We start from the raw sequence: 11690 nt of genomic DNA on the forward strand, positions 1-11690 counted from the left end.
GTCGGAGCTGGGAGTTAGAGGGATCAGAAAAGCTGTGAATTAGTAAATAAAAGAATATGAGAATTCACAGATCAATAGTGATCATTGCAATAATCCAGAATAGAAGAAGATGAAGAAGTTGAAGTTGTGTTATTCCGAGTGATCGCGGTTTTCACCGAGCGGGTGCTCTGAACCAATCAGAACGAGGGTTTTACACTCCATTTTCCGTCTGAGAAACTTGAACCTTCTGAACTTCACTCGCATCACCTCCAGCACTTCTTCTCACAACTATCCCCCCTCTCCTCCCCCCCCCCCCCTCTTCTCGCTTTTGCGATCCAATCCATTCCCATCAATCTATCTATCGATTGGAGGGTTTGATTTAACAATGCTGGCCCGTACCCTCCTGCGCGTGCCCTCCCGGGCCATCGCACGCCAGTCGCTCGGCAAGTCCACGGTACGCTTTCAATGACCCCAATCAGGACCAATTGAGCCTCATCGATGAGCTCAATCCGTTCACAAAGCCTTGCTGCTGCTGAGGAGGGATTTTTCGGCTAACATTCCTCACAGCGTGCTTCCTCCACCGCCGCCGGTATCGATGCCGCTAGCTCCCCCTTCTACCTCACCCTCACTGCCTCTCTCGCTACCGCCGCGGCCGCCGGTTCTGCCGCTTGGTACTACCACCTGTATGGCCAGGAGGCTTTCGCTATGACCCCTGCTGAGGAGGGGTAAGTGTTCTTCGCTGGTGGTCTTGATGACCCCCTAATGCCTGACTGTCTCCCGGCATCCCGAGCCGAGGATTGTGCGGTCAAGTCTATAAGAATTTGATTGAGCTAACGTGTGTCTCATTCTTCAGTCTGCACCCTACTCAGTACCCCTGGGTGCACCAGCGCTTCAACAAGACCTTCGACCACGCTTCGTGAGTCCCCCATATAGCTATTCATATGGCCCCCCATATTGCGCAATGCTAATAAATTTTTCCATCCATCAGCCTTCGCCGTGGTTTCCAGGTCTACCGTGAAGTTTGCGCCAGCTGTCACTCCCTGACCCGTGTTCCTTGGCGTTCAATGGTCGGTGTTATGCACACCGTCGATGAGATGAAGGCTATGGCCGAGGAGAACGAGTACGATACCGAGCCCAACGACCAGGGTGAGATCGAGAAGCGCCCCGGAAAGCTCTCCGACTACATCCCTGCTCCCTACAAGAACGACGAGGCTGCCCGTGCCTCCAACGGTGGTGCCCTTCCTCCTGATCTCAGCTTGATCATCAAGGGCCGTCACGGTGGCTGCAACTACGTCTTCAACCTGCTCACTGGTTACCCTGATGAGGCTCCCGCCGGTGCTGCCGTTGCTGAGGGCATGAACTTCAACCCCTACTTCCCCGGTACCGGTACGTGATGATATTGAATTTCGTGTTACCCCCATTTCTTCGAGGTGGTCCAGGGTGCTAATATTTGGATGTTATAGGTATTGCCATGGGTCGTGTCCTGTTCGACGGTGTCGTTGAGTACGAGGACGGTACCCCCGCTACCACCTCCCAGATGGCCAAGGACGTTACTGAGTTCCTGAACTGGGCTGCTGAGCCCGAGATGGACGACCGTAAGAAGATGGGTGTCAAGGCTATTGCCCTTCTCACCGGTCTGTTCGCCATCAGCGTCTGGGTCAAGCGTTACAAGTGGGCCCCTATCAAGTCCCGAAAGGTTGTGTACAGCCCCCCAATCGGCCCCCGCCGCTAAATATGCAGTAAGACCCGTATACCTTGGAAAATGACAGAGGTAAATGGGGCTACATGACCTCGGGCATCCTTTTACGCTACTGCCCCCATGTTCTGTCGCCTACACGAGATCTCTTCCATCATCTGTGCTTTTCTTTTTTGTGTCTAGGGTCACGACCCAATGTTTTGTTAGAACACTCCCGGCACATTTGTATCTGTATCCTAGATATTCTTTTTTTTGCCCTTCCGAAAACTATGTGCTCGAGGAGTCAACTGAATTTAATTTCCTTTGTGAATGCACCTTATGTCTACATGATAGCATTTCCACAGGTCGGGAGGTGATGTCGAACTTGTATTGTGGAGTAGAAATGGTGATGTGTAGCTCTACAGATTTGATGGCGTACATAAAGTGATAACTCGAATGCACATTGTTTTCCACAACTTATATTACTGTCAATTTTATTCATGAGATCTTACAAAGGGCAACTGCCTGAAATTATGGTATCTACAAGCAACTTCAACCAAAATCACTTCGCCAGGGTATAACCAATAGTCCTCTCGCCATCTCCAAATATCCCCTTGAAGAAATAATCATAGCTATGCCACATCCCCGCCCACACCGCATTTGACATGGAGATCAGCCACGGAGGACTCCGTCCATCAGGTCCGGCAAATTTCCTAGAGAAACCCAGCATGATAAGAACTGGCGGAGCCCATACAGCGAGGAAAGCTATTTTCCCAATTTTCTGACGAGTCCTCGTGACTGAGTATGGATGAATCCGAGAAAGGTAATCCCGGTACGAACAAGGCAGATCATGCTCTTCAGCACCAGTCATAAGCAATCCCAAGTATCGCGCAGAAGGCTGTGCATACTCCGGGTCCGGACGCAGATGCGTTCCAACTTCCCTGAATATCTGTCCACGACATGCAACAGAGCATTCGCCAGTCTTAGCAGCGTGGATTTTCTTCCGTGCTTCGTCAGCGGACGGAGAGAGAAGACTGTGTGCTTTGAAGGACTGGGTAGACGGGTGAGATGGGACGGGGTTGGTGGGTATATAGTCCTCTGCAAAAGGGAAACAGTCCACGACTACATCTTTGTATCCACGGCCGCCGCCTTCTGTCGCGATAATCTTGGCATAGTCGACTAGAGTGACCTCGTAAACAACACCTACAAGAGGTTTATCCCATCGTGGTCTTGATACGGTATCCTCGTGAACCTCTTTTGTCTCAACCAGTAAGGATGCTTTCTCGGATAAATACTCGCTTTCCGTGAGTAGTTTATCCTCAACCTCGACTTCAGATTCGGATTCTTGATCGGGTAGTGTCTCGGGATCTCGAAACTCAGTACCAGCGAAACAGGGCTCGGCATAAGGTAATCCGGGGAGATCGAATGTAAGCCGCAGCTCTGGAACAAGGACGGAGATTTTCGATATAGGTTTGATCCCACGCATGCCGAGGAAAGTCTTCGAGGCTAGATTTGAGCCATAAGCCAGGTATAGCACGGTTTCCTCTGCATACGAGGGCGGTAAGCCATTTCCAGTGTCCTCCTGCGCCGTGATCCTCTCCGCGAGATGAATATCTTGATCCACGGATGCCGCGATACTCGCTACTTGACACCTTTCGGCTGATGTTTTGGGAATGGAGCGGACATCGAGGCTAGGGTTCTCAGACAGGGTCGCGGGAAGAGTGGTTTGGAGTTCGTCTAGAGGCTCAGTTGCACTGAATCGGCGCTGAGACGGAGACACGGGTTGCTCGCCGGTTGGTTGTTCATCTGGAAGCGGATTCATCTCAACGATTTAAATGCGCAAACTGAAAGACGAACAGTCCGCTTGGGGGTTAGTAAAAGAGTGTCAATCACGGGCGCATGCATGGCTAGATATAAGTGGCTTTTCAAGGGCTATTCAGGGCAGATCCATTGCACTGAACCCGCAGTGGATCAGCCAGCATTGTTAAGCCGATCCCGCTATTATTAATCGGCCGCGGAGGAACTCGATTTAGTGGCACGGGCGAAACGGAACCCAGGAAATCCGGATCCCTGAGACTCCATATCGGCTAGCGAAGCTTCCAGAGTCATGTTGAGGACCGGGAAACCTGAAGTAAGTCGAGTGGGTGGGCGTTGAAATGGATCCACTGGTTGACTTGGAAATTGAAGCAAGAGATTCCAAGGCCCTCATTTAGTCGTTTCAGCACCGTGGAGGCAGTCAACATGGATCTAATTATCATTGATAATGGTGTGAAGTGCATAGAATTGTAGAATTATAGCAACTTGGGCATCAAGTTGTATTGGAGAGAGTCATGTGACAGCCTGTGATTGCCATTAGTTGTTTGCTTCAATCTCAACATTGTCACCCACCTGTTCCTTTCCTCTAATTATCAAATTCCCAAGACCATCCATCCTGTTCACTGCCAGGGTCGCTATTGCAATACAAACTGTAATCAATTGGACGTCAGGGTCGAAATTTTGTCGTTTGGTCACATTTTCGGAAGTACGCGCAGAACTAGCGAGAGGTGGCAGGCCAGTCAACCCAATATGGGAGACGACAATTCCAAACTGCAGGGACGAGGGCCCAAGTCTGGACCAAAAACTGCAATGGGAACAACTCAGAGAAGAAACTCGGGTCTCCGAAGCTCCACAGATGGGCAAAAGAGGTCGAATTTAACTACGCTACCTTCTGTCGGAGACCCACCGCAGTTGGAGCACAAGGATGATGGCACTGACTTGTGTCACTCTGACCCCAAGCACGCAATCTCAGATACATTGAACCAGCCCCAATCGGAAAGTGCCGGGGCGTTACTTACTCGAAGCAAAGCGGCGCCACAGGGAAGAGATAAGCAGCCCAGGATCAACTCCACTTCGAAGGTCACTGCTGGAATCAGACGCAAGGTACCCACTGTCTCTCATGAAGGCGATGGCCCATTTACAATCCAGTCTCGGACCAGCAATCGACGAACCAGTAGTAAAACAATGGCAGATGACAAGTCGACCAGAATTCAGGATATGACAGTTCGCTCTGGTGGTACCAAAACTCAACGTCTAAAATTAACCTTACCGCGTGTGCCGAAGAGGCAACCCCAGCGCTCAAATCGGAAGAGATACACTTTAAAACTCAGGACTGAAGTTGATTGGGATGAAGATCTCCGACCTACTGATGGGGAGACGCCTTGGAACAGTCATGAGCGTGGAACCTCTGTTTCCACGCCATGTCCCGAGCTAAGTAGCGTGGAAGAGAGCAGCGTGAAGACAAATCACAAACGAAAGGGATCGAAAGCTGGCCCGCCATCTGGAAAGCGCAGGAAAGCAGTGAAAGCAAAGAGCAGTACTGGGAAGAAGAACATCCAACTGTCTCAACTGCCCCTGACTCTGGTGGACGCAGTTCCTTCGGTGCCTCCACATCCAAAACAAAGCCCGATCAATCTCCGATCCAACTCACAAACAGTCAATCATGAATTCGCTAACACCAACAACATGTCTGCAGTATTGCAATCTGCTTCAGCTCTGCCGAAACCAAAAGAAGCAGCTAGCCGCGAAAGGGTGGTTATCGAAATATCTAGTGATCCATTGATTTCCACTTCTTCGAGTCCTGACACCAGCATGGACGTGCTCAGAAATGAGGCATATCGATATCGGGTAACACGGACAACTAGCGATGGGAGAGGAAAGGCTGTCGGCCAGAAATTAGCCGATGCGTTACGTGGCGTGGAGTTGCACACCCAACTTCGACCTGCTGTCGAGACAAGCTTACAATCTACCCATAAGGGCCGCGATAGCACGATTCATGATGAAGAACCCACAATCACCTCGCCACAAATTCACATTTGTGATAACCCCCAAATTGAAAACTTACAAGCAGATCATCATACACTTCAACACAAACAAGAAACATTTGAACGCGTGTCCGAGGCTCCCAAAGTGACACAGAATGTCGAAATCCCGAGAAATGTCACTAATCCCCACATCCTTGATGCGAAAATGGAACAGAATCCTCCAAAACTACAGGAAAAGCCATTGAGTCGTCAGTCCTCTACTCACATGGATTTTCATAAGGATAGCACGAATCCTGGAGGTGGTGAACAAAGAGCCGGCTCAAAGGAACCTCTGAAGAAGATCGATCAGCTCGAAGATTCTCAAATCAATTCCGAGTCACTACACCATCCAATCAACAACACCTTCGCCCACTATCTGGAGTTGGAGATAGACGCTGCGAATGGGGGTCTGTCAAACGAACAATATAGGAATCATGAGACTCCCGAGTCTCAGAGACCTCTTCTGTCACCTCACACACCCTTCCAATTCATATTCTACCCACCACCGAGAGACAGTATAGCCAGTATCGTCGATTCAAATGGTAGCCCTAGGCTTATGCCAGGAACCAGTTTGCTGGTTGAACGAGCTCGAGCCCGGTTGGACCATGTGAAGATGCCCAGTGACGTGTCGATTGCTAGTTCCAGTATCAAAGAACGAAATTCGGATGGATCCTCCTATTACAGCTCCGACGATGGACAGGTGTGGTCCAAATACCAGCGAGACATGTTCCTGGAATATGGGTTTGAAACGGAGTCTATGAAGAAGAAGGCACAGGCCATTTGCTCCAAAGAAATTGCCGATCAGGATGCCAGTAAAACTCTCGACCTTGGGGTTGGAGCGCGCAATCCATCAGAAGTACTGTCCACGCTTTTCAGTGGGATCTCTGATAATCCCATAATCACTGGGCCAGATTTGCGGGGAATTGATGCAGGAATTATCTCCACTCAAGCACCGAACCTCCCCCACAAGAACGCAGAAGAAAGTATACTACACAATGTTTCTCAAACAGCGACCCGTGCTCCCCTACAGATTTCTGAACCACAGCAATCGTCTGTACCAGGCGAAACTAACCCACAGGATTGGATTATCGCTCTACAGAATGCTCAGAGAAGTGCGCATGAAGTTGTACTGCAAACAAATGAGGTAAGTTTTGCCGATTGCAGGTCAATTGACCCACCCATATGCTAGGAGCCTAGGGCTAATGTTCCGAAAGCGCCTCTCCAGTCAACTTGCAATAGAACAGGACACTATCCATCAAGTACTCCAGATATACCAACAGGGATGCAATCGCATTCTCGATGAATTATTTCAAGCGCAACAAGTTCGCATGGGCCTCTACCAGCAACAAATGACCACTGTGAAGGAGCAACACCGACAACTCTGCCAGAATTTCATTCGGGGGTTCCAAGAACTAGACCATCGGGTCCAGGATGGGTCCTGAATGAGCCATAGCGGGGGAGTCAATGTGAAAAAGGAGGGATTCAAACTTGACCAGTCTCATCTGGTATCAACTCTTTATTTCTTAATTTTATTAATTTTCAATTGCCATTACTATGTGTAATTGGCGTGCGTGGGATTGGCGCCCGCTCACCGAGGCAAGTCACGTGGGACCATTGCCATTGACTCATTCCTGGTCTTGTTATTTAGTATATTAACCTCTATTATCTGGTCTATTTCCCCGGTTTTCCAGTATTCTATAATCTTCTTCCTTCTCTCTCAATTAACCTTGATATTCCAATTGAAATCCAGTTTGTTCGTGTTTTTTCATCTTTGTCTCCATCCTCTCAATTGTTCTCCAATCGCAGGATCCAATTCAGCCCCGCTATGTCGGTGAGTCCACCCCTCCATTATGACAAAATACCCTAGCTATTCAACAGCCATTGACCTATAGTGTGTCTCTAGTTCTTCATCGAGAACCCCAACGTGGGTAATACCAGCCACTTGGAAGATTCTCGCAGTATGTGAACCTCCTCAAGCGCATGTTCGAAGCTATACTTATCCCTTTCCCCGCATAGTTGCCGGCTACAACCCTCTCACTCCTCCCAATGTCCTCCAACATGAGATTGCCTTGACAGAAAAGTCACGCCAGACTGTCCTTGAAGGACGTCAACAAGCAGTCGCTATTGTCCATGGCACCGAGAAGGAGAAGGAGCGTCTATTGGTAGTCATTGGACCATGCTCAATCCACGATCCGGACATGGCGCTGGAATACTGCGACCGCCTAATGAAGCTGAAAGAGAAATACGCGGATGACCTATTAATTGTTATGCGCTCTTACCTCGAGAAGCCTCGCACCACAGTCGGATGGAAGGGGTTGATCAATGACCCGGATATCGATAACAGCTTCAAGATCAACAAGGGTCTGCGTACCTCGCGCCAGCTCTTCGTCGATCTCACAAATAAGGGCATGCCCATTGCTAGTGAGATGCTTGATACCATTTCCCCACAGTTCTTGGCCGATTGTCTGTCTGTTGGTGCTGTCGGTGCCCGCACAACCGAGTCCCAGGTTCACCGGGAGCTGTCCTCGGGTCTTTCTTTCCCCGTCGGTTTCAAGAACGGTACTGACGGCTCGCTTGATGTCGCGGTTGATGCCATTGGCTCTGTAAAGCACCCACATCACTTCCTTTCAGTTACTAAGCCCGGTATTGTCTCCATCGTCGGTACTGTCGGTAACCCTGACTGCTTCGTGATTCTGCGTGGCGGCAAGAAGGGACCTAATTACGATGCTGCTAGCATCCAAGATGCTAAGACTAAGCTCGAGGCTAAGGGTCTGGCACCCCGTCTCATGGTAGACTGCAGTCACGGAAACTCCGAGAAGAACCACAAGAACCAGCCTAAGGTTGCTGCAGCTCTTAGCGAACAAATTGCTGCAGGCGAGACTGCTATTATGGGTGTCATGATTGAGAGTAATATCAACGAAGGTGCGTTTATACCGAGACTATCCCTGTTTTTTTGTTCTTACTAACTCCTAATAGGTAACCAGAAGGTTCCACCTGAGGGCAAGGCTGGTCTGAAGTACGGTGTCAGCATTACTGACGCCTGTATTGGCTGGGAAGATACCGAGACCACCCTGGAAACATTAGCACAGGCTGTGCGTGTTCGTCGGCAAAATTTAAATGGCAACTAAGCCTTATATTCTACCTGTTTTGTCTTGCTCATAATTTGTTTCATTACTGCCTTCTAGTGACACCTGGACTGTATCAACAAGGCATTTAATCAGCGTGTATCTCTGGGAACTAGGAAAAAAAGTCTTTGAATTTGATTACTATTATCCTTTCTACCTAAAATCTTCTCGCATTTAATGAAATACGTAATACGACTGAGTTTCTTGATCCACATACTGCGATTGAAATTCATGAATTGCGATATGACTACCCACGCAAGCTCAACATTGGCATCTGCGAAAGACAAATAAGAGTCAAGTATTAGTGTAGGTCATAACCTCGAATTAAGCCTCAGAAGAAACAAGAGAACAAAATAAGGTCAAAGAACATCTTCACAAGAGAAAGAGGAACCCCCTAAACAAGCACTGGAGAAGCTATCATGATAATGATAGAATCTCCAGACTCGAATCACAGCAACCAAACAGATGATAAACTATCACCCTAACACATTCCTCGCCCTCAAGGAACGAACGGACTGTTCGGGCAAGGAGGAACAAAGAAATCCAAATCGTCAGGATAAGTAGTCCCATTAGGACTGGTGATAGTCAACTCATTCAACGCAGGACCATATCCATTGGCATAAATGAAGGTAACAGGCAAAAACTCCCCAGCCACCATGGAAACAGCATAAGAATGAGGAAGACCTTCAGGCTGGGTATACGAGACACCGCCATCGGTATTATTATTCGCATAGCTTGAATAAGCCTTTTCCCTCAGCCAGAAGAAAAGAGCATTATCCTCGCCTAGTGTTGGGGCCAGTGTGTAGTTCCCTGTCTGGGTTGCGTGAAGGAAACCCTGGAAGACAACGGTCCATTGTCCGCAGTCTGTTGCCGAAGCTTGTCCTGGTAATTGACAGAGGATTGTTGAGTATGAAGGGTAATCCTCGGACTCGAAGTTGATGTCTTGAGTTGTTCCGTTTGTGTAGTAGCTGTAATTGCTGTTCCAGTCACTGGTCTCGAACCCACCTCCTCCGTATCCACAGTCTGCGCAGCCTAGGTCTCCGTCAGGGTAGAAGTAGTCGTTGAGGTATTGGTAGTAGTTTACACCTAGGATTTTTAGTGATAGAGACTATTTATGGTATTTTCAGGGTTACTTACCCTTGTAAGAGCTTGGGGTTGGAAGAATCCATTCCTCTGTTACTGTGCTTGTAACTGTCGGGTGGATGGTTGTGGTTGAATGTGCCGTAGTGGTGACTATCTTTGTATCAGTGCTAAACGTTTTTTAGTGAATGTACACAACTGATAGGTCATGATAAGGGTGAAGTAAGACTTACATTACTTCGAAGGACTCGAACGCTAGCTCAGTGCATGGCAGGCTTGAAATTGTGGGAATGATGATCGTCACAGTGGGCGAGCACACTGAGTCCACGGAAACCTCTGCCGCAGTTGGGGCTGGCTCTCGCTTTCCGAATAGCCCGATGCTGCGATATGGCTTGATGGTGGTTCCAGTTTGCAGGCATGCAATGGCAGTTGGAATATAGCGAGTTGTGGTAATTGTTTCAACGGTCACCTTATCAATCAGTCAACACTTCTCATAGAAGAATTTGGATAGAATTAACTCACAGAGGGGAGCCCTGTTACAGTGACAATGCTGCTGGCCTATCATGAGTCTCAAGTTAGTAAGATCCCATGAGTATTCTTGCTGCTTTTCTGGTTGGTATCTTCCAAGGTTGACATACCGAGGTAACTGTCTGTGTAGACGTGATTGTATAGTCACCAGAGAGGGTCAAAGTGGTGGTGGAGAAGCAGAATGGATATCCCAGTGAGAATGGCAATGATAGTCCCCTAGCAGTGCCAAGCACCAGGGCATTCAGAAAGATCCAAGAGGACCGCATTGAATATTCGTCAGGAATGCCTTGTTAAATTGAGATGAATGATTGCTTGCTGGTGATGAGACGAAATGTCGAGATTTCATGACCTTCTTATAGATTTGAGACTCGAGGCCCTACTACTAGTATACCTCCAAGGCTGTCATACAAAGGTGCCCGTCGATCTCTCCAAATGCTCACAGGATTATGGCTAGCTGATGAGGTGTAATGGCTGGCTGTGTTCATATCCCATGTGCCCGAGGAAATAGACATCCGTGGCCGGAAATCCCATGTTGTATGCAGCTTGATGCCCATTTCTCCCCGCGAACTCAGGATCTGCATTTAGTTCCTCGGGTTATTGCAAGGATCAGAAGTGGCACCCTATCAAATAAGCTCGGTCTTGACACCCATCTGCCGTATGAACTGCATATGCGGAGATATCACATCACAAGGAACGAGTGTGTAACAGGGTTTAAGAGGGCTAATCTAAAATGGGATAAGCTCATCCTATTTCATACTGAACCTGCGAGACCCTATGCCTTAAATGGGTGCGTCTCCTGTGATATAACAGTTCCCATCAAAATCAGCCCATCAGATTGTAGTAAATATGCAGGAGAGTTACATTGGGAACTGTGATCTAGACCTGGGGTTGCATGTTAGCCCTGGAGGGCTGAAAGAGAATCTCAGCTGAAGCATTGGCATGACATGAACTTGAAGTTGACAAACGTTTGAAAATCACATAAGTCTAGGGACGCTTAGTTATCTGAGCATTCAAATGTTTTAATGTTGGAATGAATGTTTAGTTCGAACACTTCGGATAATACGATTTAGGGACATCTAGTATGTAGTCAACCGTCTCAACCGGAGTTTTTTTTAACAACTCATCATTTGTACCCCGTATGCATATCAGTCTAATATTCAACTAAAAAGCGGGTCAAAGACTTGGATTTAGGTTGACAGCCAGACAGTTCGTGAGTGATCTGCAATCCTGCATTGGATCACACAGCTCTAACCGTTCTAAGCACCACTAGATTCTTTTTGGATATTGGAGAACTGTACGGTTGATCCTTAGAAAGTAAGCTGCATAGTCAATAGCCAGTCAATTATCTGAGTTAAGCTCTTAGACTCGCTTATTTTCACCAAATGATGGAGTAATGTAGATCATATTTTGCCTTTTCGTGACAGGGACGATCTACATCACCCCCATGATTGCTTTTCGCGGTGA

General features: G+C 48.2%; 5 protein-coding genes across 5 annotated transcripts; 3 read left to right on the top strand and 2 right to left on the bottom strand.

Annotated features, from left to right (window-relative positions):
* Positions 1 to 364: 364 nt before the first annotated feature.
* N7483_009747 (ubiquinol--cytochrome-c reductase catalytic subunit CYT1) lies at positions 365 to 1711 on the top strand (the record flags this gene model as incomplete). Its single annotated transcript, XM_057093174.1, has 5 exons — positions 365 to 433; positions 547 to 704; positions 833 to 895; positions 968 to 1365; positions 1443 to 1711. 5 exons carry the CDS (start codon positions 365 to 367, stop codon positions 1709 to 1711), a joined length of 957 nt encoding a protein of 318 aa, XP_056944348.1.
* Positions 1712 to 2216: 505 nt separating this feature from the next.
* N7483_009748 (uncharacterized protein) lies at positions 2217 to 3476 on the bottom strand (the record flags this gene model as incomplete). The annotated part of the gene is made up of 1 exon (XM_057093175.1): positions 2217 to 3476. One exon carries the CDS (start codon positions 3474 to 3476, stop codon positions 2217 to 2219), a length of 1260 nt encoding a protein of 419 aa, XP_056944349.1.
* A 743-nt stretch (positions 3477 to 4219) lies between these two features.
* On the top strand, positions 4220 to 6935 carry N7483_009749 (uncharacterized protein; the record flags this gene model as incomplete). Its single annotated transcript, XM_057093176.1, has 2 exons — positions 4220 to 6637; positions 6708 to 6935. 2 exons carry the CDS (start codon positions 4220 to 4222, stop codon positions 6933 to 6935), a joined length of 2646 nt encoding a protein of 881 aa, XP_056944350.1.
* Positions 6936 to 7318: 383 nt separating this feature from the next.
* Positions 7319 to 8621, top strand: N7483_009750 (3-deoxy-7-phosphoheptulonate synthase; the record flags this gene model as incomplete). The annotated part of the gene is made up of 4 exons (XM_057093177.1): positions 7319 to 7324; positions 7397 to 7451; positions 7510 to 8415; positions 8470 to 8621. The coding sequence occupies 4 exons, from the start codon at positions 7319 to 7321 to the stop codon at positions 8619 to 8621; spliced, it is 1119 nt and encodes a 372-aa protein (XP_056944351.1).
* Positions 8622 to 9117: 496 nt separating this feature from the next.
* On the bottom strand, positions 9118 to 10492 carry N7483_009751 (uncharacterized protein; the record flags this gene model as incomplete). The annotated part of the gene is made up of 5 exons (XM_057093178.1): positions 9118 to 9704; positions 9756 to 9868; positions 9932 to 10167; positions 10221 to 10256; positions 10337 to 10492. The coding sequence occupies 5 exons, from the start codon at positions 10490 to 10492 to the stop codon at positions 9118 to 9120; spliced, it is 1128 nt and encodes a 375-aa protein (XP_056944352.1).
* Positions 10493 to 11690: the final 1198 nt, after the last annotated feature.

This window comes from Penicillium malachiteum (genome assembly GCF_028827825.1).
Source record: "Penicillium malachiteum strain IBT 17515 chromosome Unknown utg000004l:1.0-4883003.0:1.0-4884900.0, whole genome shotgun sequence".
Classification (NCBI taxonomy): domain Eukaryota; kingdom Fungi; phylum Ascomycota; class Eurotiomycetes; order Eurotiales; family Aspergillaceae; genus Penicillium; species Penicillium malachiteum.